The sequence below is a fragment of the Moschus berezovskii genome, chromosome 16 (assembly GCF_049115385.1).
Source record: "Moschus berezovskii isolate FMDL1 chromosome 16, NW_MosBer_1.0, whole genome shotgun sequence".
NCBI classification, from domain to species: domain Eukaryota; kingdom Metazoa; phylum Chordata; class Mammalia; order Artiodactyla; family Moschidae; genus Moschus; species Moschus berezovskii.
The window spans coordinates 83,566,747-83,585,582 of NC_142475.1; the positions used below are offsets into that span (position 1 = coordinate 83,566,747).

The 18,836-nt window shown below is 51.4% G+C and overlaps 1 protein-coding gene across 4 annotated transcripts; it reads left to right on the plus strand.

The window, feature by feature from the left end:
• Nucleotides 1-447: 447 nt before the first annotated feature.
• ZNF250 (zinc finger protein 250) lies at nucleotides 448-17,521 on the plus strand. 4 transcript variants are annotated; one of them, XR_008686690.2, is made up of 9 exons: nucleotides 449-507; nucleotides 4,684-4,749; nucleotides 6,195-6,235; nucleotides 6,635-6,728; nucleotides 6,948-7,074; nucleotides 7,163-7,276; nucleotides 9,314-13,661; nucleotides 14,025-14,108; nucleotides 17,478-17,521. XR_008686690.2 is itself a non-coding variant. In XM_055431928.2 (7 exons), the coding sequence occupies exons 4-7, from the start codon at nucleotides 6,684-6,686 to the stop codon at nucleotides 10,636-10,638; spliced, it is 1,611 nt and encodes a 536-aa protein (XP_055287903.2). In that variant the 5' UTR covers nucleotides 449-507; nucleotides 4,684-4,749; nucleotides 6,195-6,235; nucleotides 6,635-6,683; the 3' UTR covers nucleotides 10,639-16,325. The 4 variants fall into 4 exon arrangements, 2 of the variants coding, with proteins under 2 accessions (XP_055287905.2, XP_055287903.2); XR_008686689.2 differs by lacking the exon at nucleotides 17,478-17,521 and having other exon boundaries at nucleotides 14,025-16,324; XM_055431928.2 differs by lacking the exon at nucleotides 17,478-17,521 and having other exon boundaries at nucleotides 9,314-16,325.
• The last annotated feature ends 1,315 nt before the right edge of the window (nucleotides 17,522-18,836 follow it).

Genomic DNA, 18,836 nt, shown 5'->3' on the forward strand with positions numbered 1-18,836 from the left:
CGACGGCCACCTCTTCCTCCCGCCCCCGCTGGTCTTGCCCTGCCGTTGTGGGCAAACAGTAGCGAAAGGGGACGGGGAGGAGTTCGCCGCCACACACGAGACCAGGCAAGCGTGACATCTGGAGGTAACAGGGCGAGAACCCGCCCGACTGGGGCTCGGGCTGTGCCCGCTGGACCGGAGGTATGAGGTACCCGCAGCAGCTTCCGCGAGGCCGCCGGATGTGCAGCCAGTAGGAGACCCGGACGCGGCGTGGCCTATCTAGGCGCGGTGGAGGTTGCGTCTCTCGGTGGCTCTGGCGCGTGCGTCAGTCAGGAGAAAGGCGTAGGGCGGGGCCCAAGGCGGACTGGGAAGTGTCGCGTCCTAGGAGTGGCGGGCTGGGAGGCGTGGGCGTGGCCCTTGGGGGCGTGGCTCCCTGCGATTGGCGGATGCGCAGACGGGGCGGGGCGTCCCCTTTGTCTGAGTGCTGTGCGGGCGGCCGCCCCTGCGGGTGAGGCAGCTGCGGGGACGGTGAGTCGCGGTGCGGGTAGCACCCGCACCCTCTACCCGCGCGCCGGGGCGGGGGCCAGGACCTTCCATGCGATCGGGCGCTGCCCGCGAGCGCCCCTTGCCTTCCCTGCCCACTCCGAGCCCCTACCCCGCTCTCGCCGCCCCCGGGCCCTCCCCGCTCCCGCGAAAGGCGAGCCCTACGCCTCCGGTAGTCGGCGGCCCCGGGAGCTCCGGCCTCGCGCTGGGCCCGGGTGTGGGCCAGGGGCGCGAACACTCATTCCACCGGGATCGCCGTCGGCATCTCTCCGGGGAGAATGCTTCGTCCCGAATCCACTCCCGCCTCCATTTTTATCGAGGCTCGTCTCGGTTATTTGTGAAAACTCCTTTCGTGAGCGCGAGCAGCCATTCCCGGGGTCCGCGGGCGCTTGCCCAGCGCTGCGCTTCGGGGCCGGAAAACCGGACCCTCGATGTACGCTGCCTGGCGTTTCCGTTCTGATCAGCTTGGTTCTTTAACGGGTGTATGGAACACTTTCTTCTCAGACTATCATCTGACTCCGGTTGTGATGTTTTGTTCTAAGATGGAAGATTTCGAGTGTTCAGTGGTCAAATATTTACCCTCGAGGCTTTTGGCTTTGTGCTGTGTCTTAAAGGGCTTTCCCTACTCCCAAGTTTAGTTCTAAAATAAACTCTTTTTCTCTGGTACTTGTGAAACGTTGACTCCATCTGGAATCATTTTGGTGTGGGGAAAGTTGTAAATCCAGCTTCAGTGTTTTCCCTAAACCCTGGTATTTCTGACACTACCTACTGAATTGGATTTCAGTACTGAATTACTGAATTCCGTTGATTTGGAAATCCACCTTTGTCCAGTGTTAAATTCTCCCAAATCTTGGGCCCATTTATGGCATTTGTGTTGTTTTGATGTGCAAAGGTTTTGATTTTCATGCAAATCTGTGGGTCTCTATTCCCCAGAGTTTTTTCAGGTTCTTTTTATCATGTAATTTTAAAATTTATCTCTTTTTCATTCATTAGCCGTGTGCTTTCAGTTCCGTTCCGTCGCTCAGTCGTGTCCGACTCTTTGCGACCCCGTGGACTGTAGCCTACCAGGCTTCTCCGTCCATGGGAGTCTCCAGGCAAGAATACTGGAGTGGGTTACCGTTTCCTTCTCCAGGGGATCTTCCCGACCCAGGGATCGAACCCGGGTCTCCCGCATTGGAGGCAGACACTTTAACCTCTGAGCCACCAGGGAAGCCCGTGCTTTCAGTTGCTGCTGCGTCACTTCAGTCGTGTCCGACTCTGTGTGACCCCATAGATGGAAGCCCACTAGGCTCCCCCATCCCTGGGATTCTCCAGGCAAGAACACTGGAGTGGGTTGCCATTTCCTTCTCCAATGTGAAAAGTGAAAAGTGAAGTCGCTCAGTTGTGTCTGACCCTTAGCGACCCCACGGACTGCAGCCTACCAGGCTCCTCCATCCATGGGATTTTCTAGGCAATAGTACTGGAGTGGCTTGCCATTGCCTTCTCCGGTGCTTTCAGTATATGGTATCAAATGATCTCATTTCATTTTTTTTTTTTTTTAAAAGCTCAGTTACAGCTCAGTTTTATTCAGCAAATAAAGGATAGTACACCCTCGAGGCCTGAGGGCAGGCTGCTGGGACCCCAGTAGGGAGGCTAATTTCTGCTTTTGCTTAGCTTTCTGGGAGATTGGTTGAGCTTTGTGCAAAGGACTAATTTTAGACCTGTTGTCTGGGTGAGGTTACTGGAACATCTTCCCCAGGATTTTAATGCCTGGCCTGTCTTGTTTGTTTATAGATATGGCCCTACTCTGCCCTTTCTAGTCCAGGACTGCTTGGCTTTCCGCACTACGACTTTGTGGACACAAGGGGCAGCATTAGCATATTTCTAAGGTTTACTTTAACCTTGTTTCTTGCTGTCTGTGATTAGAACTGTTTTCCCTGAATATTTTCTGACTCTGTGTTGCTGCTGTGTAGAAAAGCTACCTGTGCGGATACATGTCTGATCATTTTCCTCTGAAGTATGCAGGGTTGTGGTTTGGACCTATAGGTGGATCAGAACTGCCTCTTTGGAAGGTGTTTCCAGCCTGGAGGGCCCGGCTTCTAGCAGATGAAGAAAGAGGAGCGGGTCTTGCAGCGGGAAAACCTGGGGGTGAGGATGGTGAGGAAGAGTCGGGAGACCCTGGAGCTGTCCACCCCAGACCAGGGACTGCGAGTGTGCCTATCACGCCTGTCACTTTTGGTGGGGTCTTTGTGAGGACCAGCAAGCGCTAGAAGTTACTAAAGCTTAGCTTACAGAATAAATTAACAATAACGTTGAATCTAAGCACTCTCGTCTCTGCAGCCCCGTTTTCACTTCCTGTCCCTTAGTCACCACCCGAGCCAGAACTCACTTGGAAGAGTGTCTCACTGCAGTGTGATCACTGCTGCAGAGAACGTTGGCCTGCTCTGCTTTGGTTTGGGTTATTCTCTGGGGCGTGGGTGGATGGGTTGCTGTTGTGGGCACCCCTTGGGCGGGTGCTTTTTGTACTTGTTTCTGTGTTGGGGTGGCATGGCTTCCCTGGGCAGCTCCTCAGAGCCAGTTTGACCCTCCATGGTGTTAATTCCGACTTTGGGGACCATCTAAATAGGACTTGATCTGCTCACCTGTTCTCCCTTCCTTCCTGAACTCCTGTTGCCTTGAGCTATGGGCCCTGAGTAAAAACCAGCTTCAGTGCCTGGGTGGCTCTGTTGTCATCCCTGTGGTGTCAGTTAGCAGCCTGCAGTGTTTTTTGCATGTCTTTTCATTCCACGCAGACTTGTTCTGGGAGACCCAGATCTCATCTACCAAAGTACAAGTAAAGAAAAATGAAAAACTAGTTAGTTCCAGTTTTACATTTGTTTTCATTCTCTTTTATCAGAATATAGAGTCTTATTCCATTTGGGCTGCTATAACAGAGCACCAGAGACCGGGCAGCCTGTAAAACAGCAAATGTCATTTCACAGTGTGGAGGCCAGACATCTGAGGTCGGGATCAGCAGGATCCAGGAGCCCTCATCCTGGCTGCAGACATTGTGTCCTCACGTGGAGGGAGGGGTCTCTTATCAAGGGGACTCCACTCTCTGGACCTGAGCAACGCCCCCCACCCCCACCCCACCGCCCGGCATTGAGCCTTAGGTCATTTGGAGGCACAGACATTCAGAGCAGACCAACAGGCATACTTTATGATATACTCTTTTCCTTCAGTACTTAGAGGTCATCCTGGGCAGAGCTCTTCCGCTTTCCGTTTGCATGCTTCTCTGGAATTCACTGGGTGGGAATCTTGTCCCCTTCTCTGTCCCTCCGTGCCTCAAACTGTTGGCCGGGGGTTTGAGTTAATCTCATCTCATCAGATGAGGTGACACTTAGTTACATGCTCTCTTTAACCTTGTCGTCCTCCTGAGGCCCTCAGAGGAGCTGTGTCATCTCAGTCTGGTGTGTCTACTTCTGTGGACAGGGGCTCATATCCCCTCGTGGTCCTGGGGTCATTATTTGTGCAACAGGAGCATTGTGAACACCTCCATATCCTGTGCTTTTGCTGACCTGTGTGGCCGCCTGGCGCAACCTGAATCTTGGTCTTCGTGGGTGCGGGACTGGTGTGTGGAAGGACTGGTGGATTTGGCAGTAGCACCATCCTGGAGTCTGTTCTGAAACCACACAATTCATGTGGGATTCAAACTCACGAGCTGAGACTCGAGCACACTGTCTCTTAATTGAAACCACACACCTTTACTCAGGACTTACTGAAGCTTAGGTTCTGTGTGTCTCAGTGCAGAAGGAATTCACAGCAGGATGCAAAGTGATAGGTGAGAAGTGGATTTATTTACAGAGATACACATTTCTTAGAATGGTGTCTGTGTCAAAAGGTCCTGAAATGTAAGGTGGTTAGTTTCTATGGGCTGTGTAGTTTCATAGGCTGCTGAATAGGAGGATTAATCCAACTATTTCAGGGAGGGCCAGGGGCTTCCAGGAATTCAGGAATTGGGTCATTGCCCACTTTTCAGCCTTTCTGTTCGTCTGGCCTTGGAACTATGGGGACTGTGGGTCTGTTGTCATTTAGCTGATGTATCACAGTGAGCATATACTGAGGCTCAGCCTCCACTGGAAGGCGAGCCTTCCGCCATCTTGCGCCTAGTTGGTTCTAACCAGTTTTTGTTTCATCTTTAAGGGTTGTGCTCAGTCCCCTTCCCTTCTGGTTTCAAGTCCATCTGAGGAAGGCGTGCATTGCCCAGAGGTAGGTCTACTGCACCTAAACAGGCCAGGTGACTTTCTCACCTGAGAGAGAGCTAGCAGAAACGCCACTTCCCCGCTGCTGCTGGCAGTGCTCCTCCGGCCCTTGTTGCTGTTCTGAAGGGTGGAGTGTGGAATCATTTCTCCTGTAATTTCATACACTTGTTCAGCCATGCTTCAGCCACTGGCTGCTCCGCTGGGACGGGCAGGGGGTGTGAGAACGATGAGGCAGAGGGCCCCAAGGTGGGTTGGGAACGGTTTCAGTGAGAGGGTGACGACTGTGCGCCAGCTGAGGGGCAGGAGGGACTCGGCCGCGGGGAAGGGCGCTCAGAGCAGAGCTCTCAGCAGCCTCAAGAGCGGAGGCGGGGCCTGGAGCCGAGGCGGGGCCCTACCTCTTGTGGGGACAGGGCTTGGAGCCGAGGAGGGGCATTGCGTCCGTGGGGGCGGGGCCTGGAGCCGAGGCGGCACACTGCCTCCCGTGGGGGCGGGGCAGGACTGTGCTGCCTCTGGAGGGCGGGTCAAGTGGGTGTGCGTGAGAGGGTGAGCAGGAGGGCGACTTCAGGGTCTGGATCGAATGCAGGTGCCAGGTCAGGGGCAGACCAGGCCTGGGGAGGGAATGGGTGTCGGGGCTGGATGTTAAGTGTTTGAGGTGCTAGAGGACACCCTTGAGGAGATGGCCAGCTGGAGGGGAAGGCGATTGCCAGGTTACCGCACCAACAGGAGCCGTGCTCTCCACTGGGCGTTCAGGCCTGTGGGGCGGAAGCAGCTGGGGTCACAGACATGGGCTCAGGCAGGAGCCGGCCTGGCTGGAGGTCTCGGGCCAAATGATCCAGCAGCTCCTAGATTTGCTGTGCTGGCTGCCAGCACCCACGGGGAGCCTACGAACGGAGTTCCTATGGGTGCTCATTGTTAGATCCTGCCCAGGTGTGGTCAGGTCATAGTGAAAATGACTGTCTACCTTCTCTGGGTTCCCAGAGGACCAGAGCTGCATGGTTCAGGGAGGCAGTATCTCGTGCTGGTGAGGGTGGACAGGGGCCCCCGCAGTGACTGACTTGCTGGAGACCACCGCTGACAGCAGACAAGGATTTGGTCATATGGAGGTCAGAGGAGACCCTGACAGGGGCCACTTGGGGTGGAGGGGACGGAGACCCCCTGAGGGAGTGGCCGGATTAGGATGACAGGGAGGATGACAGTCCATGAGAGATGGCAGGTGTGGGCAGCCCATGAAGGGTTGAGGGAGTGGTACTGCTCTTCTAGGTCGTGTGTGCACTGGAGTAGCCACAGGAGGCAGCGGCTCCCCCACCGTCGGTTCTGAGAGCTGGAGAAGTGGGACCAGCCACATTGTTTCCAGTTCTTTGTGCCTGGTGGCACCCTCATGCCTGTTTGTCCAACATCAGTGTTTCAGATGAATTCTGAGCTAACTTTATTCACTCCTTTCATTTTTCCCAGGTGACGGGCCTGCTGGGCTTGTGCCCTCTTCTGTCTGGCAGGTGGGTGTGGCACATCCCTTAGCAATACTTGTCCCAGAGCCCAGCCCCAGGCCTCCCTGTCAGGTGCTCAGATCGCATGTAGGGGATGTATCTCTGGATACATCCACCAGAACCAGGCCCCCACTGTAGCTGCCGGGCAGGACTAGGCATTCCCAGGGCATCAGCGGGCCCACAGGAGGGTTGTGGTCCCCACACCACAAGTGCATGGGGGTTGTCTCTGGAGGCAGTCAGGCCTGGTGTTCCTCCCCTCCCCATGATGCGCTCACTCAGCCCTGTGTGTGTACTACAGGCCGTGGCTGGTAGGCTGGGCAGTCCATCGGCCCTTGGGGCTCATGGCATCCCCAGGCGTCTTGGGTGGGACCATCCTGGGCCCCTCATATGCTCCTTCCTCTTCCTCAGCCCTCCACGCTCCTCTGATACCATCTCCCTCAGACGTGCCACAGACCAGATGATGGCGGCTGCCCGACTCCTGCCGCCACCAGCGGTGCCTCAGGTGAGTAGCCCCAAGGCCTTTGTGGCGCCCCCGCCATCCTCACGTCCTCCCACTCCCAGAGGCCTGGTGGCATCCTGAGCATCACTGCATTTTGAACACTGTGGCCCCTTCCTGTCTCCCCCTCTCCAGGGGTGCATCCCCACACCCCACACTGCTTGCACCCTCCTTGTCTGGGACATGGACTTTGAGTCCAACGTGCAGCGCCCCCTGTTGTTCCAGGCCAAGGTGACCTTCGAGGATGTGGCCGTGTTCCTCTCCCAGGATGAGTGGGACCGCCTGGGCCCCGCCCAGCGTGGCCTTTACCGACACGTGATGATGGAGACCTATGGGAACGTGGTCTCCGTGGGTAAGGCCCCCTGCAGGCCTTGGGTGGGGCGAGGTGAGGGTGCTTGTGGATATTGTACAGACAAAACGACTTCCCTCCCCATGAGCAGGAATTCCAGGATCCAAGCCCGAGGTGATCTCCCAGCTGGAGCGAGGAGAGGAGCCGTGGGTCCTGGACAAGCAGGGCAACGAGCAGCTCAGGGGCTGGGGCATCAGCCGCTCAGGTGAGCACGGAGTGACCTCTCTGCTGTGTGCCTGTGGGTGCTCCTGGGGTCTGATCTGGCAGGGACTCCTGCGGGTGAGAGGGCAGCAGGCAGAGGCCCAGTGCAGGGAATGGGCAGGGAGGTAAGTGCAGCTGGGTGTGGGTTGGGTGTCTTGAGGCAAGGTGAGCACATGTGGCTTCCGGGCCCCTGACAGGTCCCTGCTCTGAATGGACATCAGAGGTTGAGGGACACGGGCTGGTTTCGGGAAGAAGGAAGCACCTAAGTATGAAAGGGAAGTTTCTCAACCTGACTCTTAGGGCGGCTAGAGCTGTTTGCTGTGAGGCAAAGGAGCCCACCGTCCACAGATGTCCTGGGGGTGCCATCCATAATTTGGCAAGACCAGACAATAGCACAAGTCAAGTTGTAAGAATTGGAAAGAAAGAGGAAAAGCACTGTTTGTAGTTCATGATTTTGCCTATATGTGAGAAGATTGATCAGGACCTCCTTGGTGGCCCAGTGATTGAGAATCCGCCTGCCAGTGCAGGGGTCACAGGTTTGATCCCTGGTCCGAGAAGATCCCATGTGCTGTGGAACAGCTAAGCCCTCATGACACAACTACTGAGTCTACGCTTTAGAGTCCAGGAGCCACAGCTACTCAGCCCATGAGCCACAAGCGCTACAGCCTGCACGCCTAGAGCTCGTGCTTTGAAATAGGGAGGCCATCACAGTAAGAGGCCTGCATATCACAACTCGAGAGTAGCCCCCGCTCACTGCAACTAGAGAAAAGCTGTCACCACAGTGAAGATCCAGCACAGCCAAAAATAAAATAAAATTATATTAAAAAAAAAAGTGCAAACAAGAACATGTGGACCTCCTAGGCACAGACCCCTGCAGCTGCTTCAGGCAGAATCTGTCTTGGAAGTGCCTTTCCTGGTGTAGGGCCTGCTTGGTTTTGGAGCCTGCTGTTTCTCAGGGCTCTTGTGGGGTTGGAGGAAGCCTGTCACACAGCACCTGCCCTAAGTTCTGAACAATGAAGCTTACATCTCAGTAATACTGTTACCACCAAGAAAGGGAAGATTGATGGGACTTGAAAATATCCCCGTTACAGAAAAAGCAAAATCCAGTGAATGTGGCTGGTTGCCATTCAGTATGCTTCCTAACAGAAACCCCAGAGAGACCCTCACCCCCCGGAATCAGGTAGGGAGGGCTTCTGTGTCTTGGCCGTGATGCAGAACGTGGGTCCCCTGGACTGAGAAGGTCCAGCTTTCTCTCATTGGCTAAGCCTCCCCCAAGGTGTGCCCCTCTTGGGTCTTGCTCTGTCCGCTGGGCTTCTCGCTCTAGGACATCCCTCAAGGACTGTTTTAACACTGACCCCAACCAGGCCTTGTGGGAACTGGAGGAAGCAGCAGAGGTGTTGCTGAGATGGGCCTGGGAGGACTGGCTCTGCCCTGTCCCCGTCCTCGCCCTCCCCGCCTGTCGAGTGTTGTGGATGAGTATCGTTCTGAGTAGCCAGTCCTCCTGGGACAGTCCTGTTTCCTGGTGACGTCTTGTCAATTCAGTGGCTCTGTCTTCAAGATTTAAAATCTGTCATCCTCAGCATACCCTGCTTCACCCGCTCAACCTGCAGTGCCCCTGACCTGAGTGTAGAAACACCCCGCCTTCTCAGCCATCCTCACTGCCACCTGCACGCCCTGGCTTGTTCCCCAGGTGGGAGTCTGCAGGACGGGCTCTCAGGAGCTCCAGCTCCGCTCCGCAGCCCCTTCCCTGGCCCGCCCAGTAATAGGTGTGGTCCTGCCTCAGTGCCGCCTCTAACGGCCGCTGGTCCCTCCAGGGAGGGCAGGGCTGGGGCTGTGACCGTGTGTGTCCCTCACAGGCTCTCGATTGGACCTGGCCTTTCTGCAGCCACACTGTCCCCTTTCCTGTTAGTCACCCGCTGGTGGCTTCTGGCCTTGGGCACTTGAGGGCCGCCCTGTGCCGGTGGAGCGCCTGCAGGGTGGAATGTACTCTGCAGTCTCAGAGCGGGTGAACACGCTCCCTTGGGTTTTGGTTTTGTTTCAGGATGTGAGCACAAGGATCAGGACCAGAACACAGACTCCAGCCTGAGGCCGCTCACTTCAGAGGAGATATCAATGATTCTGAGGAAAACGCCTGCCGAGTGGAGTGATCCGGGAAGCTACGAACCGGAGCAGAGTTTCTGTCTGAGCCCCAGCCCTGCCTGCCCCTCTGAAGGCCAGGCCGTGAGCCCCAGCGCGCCGGTCACCCAGCGCCCTGCTGTTCCTGGCGGGGAGAGGCCCTACCGGTGCGTGGAGTGTGGGAAGTGCTTTGGGCGGAGCTCCCACCTGCTGCAGCACCAGAGGACGCACACCGGGGAGAGGCCCTATGTGTGCGGTGTGTGTGGCAAGGCCTTCAGCCAGAGCTCAGTGCTCAGCAAGCACAAGAGGATCCACACGGGCGAGAAGCCCTATGCGTGCCACGAATGTGGAAAGGCCTTCCGAGTGAGTTCGGATCTCGCCCAGCATCACAAGATCCACACAGGGGAGAAGCCACACGAGTGTCTCGAGTGCCGCAAGGCCTTCACGCAGCTCTCGCACCTCCTGCAGCACCAGCGCATCCACACTGGCGAGCGGCCCTACGTGTGCGGTGTGTGTGGCAAGGCCTTCAACCACAGCACCGTGCTGCGCAGCCACCGGCGGGTGCACACGGGGGAGAAGCCGCACGAGTGTGCAGAGTGTGGTCGCGCCTTCAGCGTGAAGAGGACGCTGCTCCAGCACCAGCGGGTGCACACCGGGGAGAAGCCCTACGCTTGCGGCGAGTGCGGCCGCGCCTTCAGTGACCGCTCTGTCCTCATCCAGCACCACAGCGTGCACACCGGCGAGAAGCCGTACGAGTGTGGCGAGTGTGGCAAAGCCTTCCGGCACCGCTCCACCCTCCTGAACCACGAGCGCATCCACACGGAGGAGAAGCCCTATGGCTGCTACGCCTGCGGCAAGGCTTTCGTGCAGCACTCCCACTTGACCCAGCACCAGCGGGTGCACACCGGGGAGAAGCCCTACGTGTGCGGCGAGTGCGGCCACGCCTTCAGCGCGCGCAGGTCCCTGGTCCAGCACCAGCGGGTGCACACCGGCGAGCGGCCCTTCCGCTGTGCGCAGTGTGGCAAGGCCTTCAGCCTGAAGGCCACGCTGATTGTGCACCTGAGGACCCACACGGGCGAGAGGCCGTACGAGTGCAGCCGTTGCGGCAAGGCCTTCAGCCAGTACTCGGTGCTCGTGCAGCACCAGCGCATCCACACGGGCGAGAGGCCCTACGAGTGTGCGGAGTGCGGCCGCGCCTTCAACCAGCACGGCCACCTCATCCAGCACCAGAAGGTGCACAGGAAGCTGTGACTGCCTGCGCGTGAAGCCACACTGGGGAGCTCAGGCTCCCGGCCCCGGGAAGCCTCCAGTCCGGGCGAAGCCCCTGCCGGTGACACCCAGTGTCATCGAGGAGCTCACGGGCAGCACCGAAGCGTCTCTGGAGGAACTTCAAGGACGCCTCATTTGCTTCTCTCACATCTTGAAGTTACGTCTCAGAGTAGTCTCCCAATGGTAGTGAGTTTTGGTAAAGATGCATGTTAGTTTGTTAGACATGAGAAACAAAGTTTCAGCATAAGGACCACTGTCCCAGCAAAACTTCCTCACACTCCAAATAAAGGTTTTTTTTCCTTAGAATATTATATGCCTTTCCTAAATACAATGGTGGTTCTGATTATTGCACTTAAAATTGGGATGTTGGACTATATTTTCAGTATTCTGTTAAACAGTAAAGTACTGTGTAGACAAAATGATATTAAAAATATTGTTACCAAGTGTCATCATGTAATATGGCTGGAAATCCTAATTGTGTGGAACTACTTGTTTTCTATGAAAATGGTCTAAAGAGTAATTAGTGAGAAATGATATAAATTTAGAAAACCCTTCATCTGGTCCTTTAATTTTATTTAATATCAGAAGGGATGTCCTAACTAGTGAAAATTCAACTCAAAAATGGATCTTTCCCCCAAAACCTTTTCAGATTCATAGGATATCTTGGGCTTCTGGGCCCATATGGGCTTAGGAAGTGACTTTATACTCAGAGCCCAGACCTCACAGCTGCTGTGCCACCTGGGTGCCTCTTTACACATTATGTTTCCCAGAAATGTTACTAAAAAAGTCTTTGGCACACACTTCTAAAACAAAAATCTCAAATAGCTTTTTGTTTACTATTTCTAATATTTCTATTCCTATGATGAAGGGTTTTCTTCATTTTTTACTTCTAGTTCCAAGAGAGTCTAGTACTGATGCTAAAGCTGAAACTCCAATACTTTGGCCACCTCATGCGACGAGTTGACTCACTGGAAAAGACTCTGATGCTGGGAGGGATTGGGAACAGGAGGAGAAGGGGCTAACAGAGAATGAGATGGCTGGATGGCATCACCGCCTCGATGGACATGAGTTTGAGTGAACTCTGGGGGTTGATGACGGACAGGGAGGCCTGGCGTGCTGTGATTCATGGGGTCGCAGAGAGTCAGACATGAGTGAGTGACTGAACTGAACTGCACTGATACTGTGATAAATCTCGTTTATTCATAAGTTTTGTTTTTGGCCAAGCAATGCAGCATGTGGGATCTTAGTTCCTTGACCAGGGATCAAGGCTGTGTCCCCTGCACTGGCAACACTGAATCTTAACCACTGGACCACCAAAAACCCCTGTTCGTTATTTCTAAGAATTTTTTTCCCCTTGATGTTGAGAGCATTATCACCTCGGGAAAAATTAAGCAGTTGAGTGTTGATCCTGAAGTCCACAGCAGTCACTGGTGAAGATGAAAGCGTCTCTTAGAGCTAGTCTCATTGTTGATGCTTCTTGCTGGTATTTTTAGAATAGGTAAAAAGTATAAATTGTAAACAGTTCATGAAATTATGATAAGCTGCAGAATAATAAAAGGCAAAAATTTTTAAAGTTTAAAATATAAATTTAAAAGTTTATAGTTAAAGGTAAATAACTGAAAGGAAATTCTAGAAATATTTAAAATTATCATAAAGGAGCTTTTAAACAAAGTTTAGACAATAATTAGACTAAGAAAAAACCAAAAAACTTAGTTTGTTACAGACTTACCAGTGAGTAAATGGTGCAACAAGTAAAATGATAGAGTTTGGTTGAAGTTGGTAAGTTTGGTGACGAGATGAAGGCTCTAGATTAATTCTCTGAGCAGGGTGGGCGCGGCGTAGCCTTTATGGATACAGGAGCCGCGGCCTAGAACAGTCTGTGGTCCGAGTTCCTGAGCCCGTGTTTGCCTGCTTGCGTGTATGTCACCTGGGGGTGGTGTGCAGAGACATTGATGCACTTGGGCTGTCTTCTTTCCACTGCTGATTGCAGGTATTTGATGTGCAGAGGGAAATCACAAAAGAACCTGAGCACCTGGTACAGGCCAGAGATTCCATGCATTGTGGTGGTCAATAAAATCAACGGTGAGGCCACCCCTACATCTCAGTTCAGTTCAGTTGCTTGTTCGTGTCCGACTCTTTGCAACCCCGTGGACTGCTTCCCTGTCCATCACCAACTCCTGAATCTTGCTCAAACTCATGTCCGTCGAGTCGGTGATGCCATCCAACCATCTTATCCTCTGTCGTCCTCTCCCTTTCCCAGTATCAGGGTCTTTTTCAGTGAATCAGCTCTTCGCATCAGGTGGCCAAAGTATTGGAGCTTCAGCATCAGTCCTTCCAATGAATATTCAGGACTGATCTCCTTTAGGATACACTAGTTTGATCTCCTTGGAGTCCAAGGGACTCGAGTCTTCTCTAACACCACATCTCAAAAGCATCAGTTCTTCAGCGCTCAGCTTTCTTTATGGTCCAACTCACATCCATATACACGACTACTGGAAAATCCATAGCTTTGACTAGACAGACCTTTGTCGGCAAAGTAATGTCTGCTTTTACATCCGTGTCTTTGCTTTTTACATCTGGGTGCCAGCAGTTCATGGGGTAACCCACCATCACACATGTCCTCTTCCTTTCCTGGGCCATTGAACCATCCATGATCTGTTCTTCCCAATATAGATCCCTTGGCTGCTTGCCATAACTCCCCATCCAGTAAGATCCACGTGAGCCAACCTGCTTCCTTGAGACACAGATCCCAGTTAAATGAGCTCTTTCTATGACATGCCTGCTGATTGTCCCTGGTTGTCCCACTTCCTAGAATGGGGACCTCCATTCCTAGAATGGTGACCTATCTTTCAAAACTCTATCCTTTTTCATTGGTAAATAGGCCAATGTCCTACCTTCTCTCTACAGCAGACATGAAGGTGACCCAAAAAAGCTTCAGTTTTGCCAGGAAGTTCTCCCTGCTCCTGTACGTGGTCTCAGCTGCTGATGGTACCAATGTTGTGAAGGTAATAGGAGACTGCAGAGATGGTCTAGTGAGGTGGGGAAGGCCTGGTACTGATGTTTCTGGGGAAGTGGTAGAGAAGTGGCTGACTGCAGGGCTGTTGGTGAGGACAAGCATTGCTGGGGGGCCCTGGTGAGCATGTGGTGACAGGAAGGGGTCATTGTGAGTGTCGACAGTAGGGGAGGTGATGGTTTGGGTCTGGTATTGGGGAGAAAAGGCATATTGACCAGCATGGAGTCGGGGACGGGGAAAAGGTGGTGATTTTAGGGTGGAGTATTGTGTGGACAAGTGATGACAGTGGGCCAGCAGGCACATGGCAGGCAGAGTCCCGGCCACTGGTGCCTTATTTTCCTTCCCACCACCACAGCTCTTCAATGATGCAGTTCGACTAGCTGTGTCTTACAAATAGAACTCCCAGGACCTCATGGACAAGATTTGGCAGGCGCTTGAGGTAGGTCCAGCACAAATGTGAGATGGCATAGAAAAACTGAATTCTCTCCATAGGGGTGCAGTGCATAAGCCAGTAGACTGACTTTGCAGGCAGAACATGTGCGTTGTGGGCATGGCCCCTAGAGGTGTCCAAGCTGCAGCTGGGTAAATGCAAGGCCAGACCTCACCTACTGCCTTGTTCCCAGAACGTTGACTTGGAGCAGAAGGAGGAGGATATGCCAAACAAAGCAGTGTGGCCACGTCCAGAGCCCTTCTCCCTCCTGAGCCTCTCTCCGTGGAGGCCTCTCCATGGCCCACCTGGTGGTGAGGGGCAGTTAGGAAGACCCCTCCCTTGATAATGCTCTCAGTTGAGACAGGCTTCCAGGCTGTCCCCTGCTGTACCTCCTACAAACTCAGCTGTCCCATTTGCAACCCTTCCTTCCATGGCCCGTGAAACCTGACCCTTCCACATGGTTCCTTCCCCTGTGGGTTGGGTCAGAACATGCCACTAACAGGTGTAAGGCCCATACCAGACCCTGAAGCCGAATTAGGGATGGACCCTCCAGGCCTGTGGGACAGTAAAGAGAATCGGAATATTCTAAAAGGATATTTAGGTGTCTTATTTCTCCCCCTCTGAGAACTGATGTCAGGGCCTATTCATTGCATTTCCACCAAGGGGTTGGTTTCTAATTCCTGACTCTTTCCTTTTTAATTTCTCAACTAAGCCAATCATTTTAAGAAAATGATTTTGAGCAGAGAGCTGTTCCATAAGTTTTTCTAGAGCTCTTCTGGATACAGCCAGTACATTGATGCACAGTGAGGCCAAGATCACAGGCCCAAGTTTGCTAGTGAAAGCAGGTGACTGCCCTGGCCATACACAGTAGTATACAAACATTGTGAACACCAAAGGTCAGTAAAGGCACATCACAAGGCATTTGCATTATAAGAAATTGACTTTAGGAAAGCTTCTTTTAAAAACCCATATTTTAACATAGGAGGCTTTTCTTCATTTTTCTGAGGACTAGTGTGGACACTACCTCCTTGGGTGGCAAGGGCTGCTAAGAACTGTCATGCTGCCTTTTCCACTTATCTCCAGGACTTGTCTCTCACTAGAATGCTTTTATGATCATCTTGTACACCATTTCCATTAAAATTTTTTTAATTTATAATAAAGGTTGAATTACATAAACATTGAGTTGATGTGCCTGCTTTGTGGGTATGGGTTTTTTTAAGCAAGAAGTCACAAGAGAAGGAGTATATCAACAGCCACGTTAATGGGGGGAGATAGCTGTATTTGTTAAGCAGGGGCGACGACGTTCACTTCGTTTATTGTCGCAGAGATCATTTGAGTGGAATTTAGGGTTTTAAAAGAATGGGTGTTTGGGAGTCAAGAACAAACATTTTTGCCCTTTAAATTATTGATGCTTACAATTTCAACTTAAGAAACAACCTGACTCGGGAATCCAGGAATGTGTCACCTTGGTGAGATGGGCCCTTAAAAACAAGAACAACCACAAAAAACCTTTATTATAAATGAATAATGTATTAACAAAGTAATGGCTTCATTGAGATATGATTCAAATACCATAAAATTCACCATGAGTATTGGGCTTACATCACCATTTTGCATCAGTTCCCCTAGAAACAAAAGCCTAAGACAACAAATCTTGTTCAGATGAATTATTGGGGCAGTTCTCTGTCTCTGTTAGGGTCTAGCTTCAGCTTGCCTCTCCCTAAGGGAGCTCTGGAAGGCAGACTGTCCTGCAGGGTTGATGCCCCCACCAGGGGGATTTTTGTGCCAGTTAGCAAAGTGTGTGAAGAGGAAGAGGTGGAAGGGATGACTTGTAGTGTCCAGGTTAAAGTGGCTCCTGTTTTAGCAAGGGCAGATCTCTGGGGAAAAGGCAGATATGAGTTCAACACTCAAAGCAGGTAGGGGAAAAGTGTTCAGTTGGGGTGCCAGCAATATCCGTGGCCATATAGCCCTACATTGCTCAGATCTACCTGCTTCTTAAATGTCATTTCATTATGACACACAGGAACACCACTTTGGAGTCTCTTAATACTTGTTGAGGTGAAACTTACATAACAAAATTATCCATGTTAAAGGACACAAAGCAGTGCCATTTAAACAGTTACATTGTTGGGCAACCATCACTTCTCTCTAGTTCTAAAACATTTTCATCACTTTGAAGTAAAACATCTTCCTCACTAAGTAGTTTCTTTCCAATATTCCCTCCCTTCAGCCCTTTGCAAATACTAATCTACATTCTGTCTCTATGGATTTTATCTATTCTGTATATTTTATATAAATGGAATAAAACATGATGTGACCTTTTGTATCTGTCTTATTCTTTCAATCCTTTTTATGGTTGAATAATGTTCCACTGTATTATATAACAAAAGTTGTTTGTCCATTCATCTGTTGATAGACATTTGTGGTGTCCATCTTTCAGCTACTGTGTATAATGCTGCTATGAATATGCTTATACATATGCTTACATGCTCATTGGTGCTTATAAGAGTAGTTTTCAATTCTTTTGGGTGTCAGAGTCTGTTGAGGCTGCTGTAACAAAATACCATTGACTTCGTGGCTTGTTGTTGTTCAGTTGCTCAGCTGTGTCCAACTCTCTGCGACCCCATGGACTGCAGCATGCTAGGCTTCCCTGTCCTTCAGTGTCTCCTGGATCTGCTCAAACTCATATACATTGAGTTGGTGATGCCATCCGACCATCTCACCCTCTGTCGTCTCCTTCTCCTGCCTTCAGTCTTTCTCAGTATCAGGGTCTTTTCCAATGAGTCAGTTCTTTGCACCAGGTGGCCAAAGTATTGGAGTTTCAGCTTCAGCATCAGTCCGTCCAATGAATATTCAGGGTTAATTTCCTTTAAGATTTACTGGTTTGATCGCCTTGGAGTCCAAGGGACTCTCAAGAGTCTTCTCCAACACCACAGTTCAAAAACATCAGTTCTTCGGCAGTCAGACTTCTTTATGGTCCAACTCTCACATCCATACATGACTATTGGAAAAAAACCATAGCTTTGACTACACAGAACTTTGTCGACAAAGTAATGTCTCTGCTTTTTAATGTGCTGTTGAGGTTGGTCATAGCTTTTCTTCCAAGGAGCAAGCATCTATTAATTTCATGGCTACAGTCACTGTTCACAGTGATTATGGAGCACAAGAAAATAAAGTCCATTACTGTTTCCATTGTTTCCCCATCTATTTCCCATGAAGTGATGGGACCGGATGTCATGATCTTAGTTTTCTGAATGTTGAGTTTTAAGCCGGCTTTTTCACTGTCCTCTTTGACTTTCAAGAGATTTTAAAGTTGTTACAAAACGTGGCCACAAGGAGGCAGCATTTCTTCATGCCCAACTCTGGCTCATTCCGCAGGCAGGGCCGTAAAGAAGATCCTGTTCGCAGATGGTCAAGAGTGCAGTGCGCCAGAAGAAACGCTCAAGGCTTGTGTCTCATTTCATTCCTTCTTCCCCTTCCCCTTTCTTCCCCAAAGTGAAAGAAAGTAAAAAAGTGAAAGTGAAGTCGCTCAATCGTGTCCGACTCTTTGCGACCCCATGGACTGTAGCCTACCAGGCGCCTCCGTCCATGGGATTCTCCAGGCAAGAGTACTGGAGTGGGTTTTATTCCCCAAAGCACATCCCAATTCCTGGAACACCACTCTGTGGAGGGTGCTATCATTCGTAGGTGGGGCGACCATAAGAAAGGGGGCTGGCGGGGGGTGCGGGGGCGGGGGAACCCCAGCCCAGAGGACACATGGAGCCCAGGGAACATTTCAAAGCTCTTCCAGCCCAGAGGTTCCACCGTTCTTTCCATGCAGTAGGCTTGATTTCTCTGCTGGAAGACCCGCCTGGATTCAGAGACTGGGGACTCAATCTGAAAGCAAGAGGCACTCCAGATACATTGTGGGGGCACATTGCCTGCCTCATCCTCCCAGCTCCCTCAGCTCCACAACACTCCAGCCTTGGAACCAAAGCCTGCTCTGGCTCCAGGGATGTGATACCAACCCAGGTCACCATGGCCTAAAGGAATAGAGTTAGCATTTCTGTGTCTTTTCTTTTTCTACTTAAAAAAAATTTTAATTGGAGTATATAGATGAAGTGATCAGTGAAGTGATCAGTGCAAAGAAACAGAGGAAAACATTAGAATGGGGAAGACTAGAGAGCTCTTCAAGAAAATTAGAGATACCAAGGGAACATTTCATGCAAAGATGGGCTCAATAAAGGACAGAAATGGTGTGGACCTAACAGAAGTAGAAGATATTAAGAAGAGGTAGCAAGAGTACACAGAAGAACTGTACAAAAAAGATTTTCACGACCCAGATAATCACGATGGTGTGATCACTCACCTAGAGCTAGACATCCTGGAATGCAAAGTCAAGTGGGCCTTAGGAAACATCACTACAAACAAAGCTAGTGGAAGTGATGCAATTCCAGTTGAGCTATTTCAAATCGTAAAAGATGATGCTGAGAAAGAGCTGCACTCAATATGCCAGCAAATTTGGAAACCTCAGCAGTGGCCAGAGGACTGGAAAAGGTCAGTCTTCATTCCAATCCCAAAGAAAGGCAATGCCAAAGAATGCTCAAACTACCACACAATTGCACGCATCTCACACGTTAGCAAAGTAATGCTCAAAATTCTCCAAGCCAGGCTTCAGCTTCATGAACTCTGAACTTCCAGATGTTCAAGCTGGATTTAGAAAAGGTAGAGGAACCAGAGATCAAATTGCCAACATCC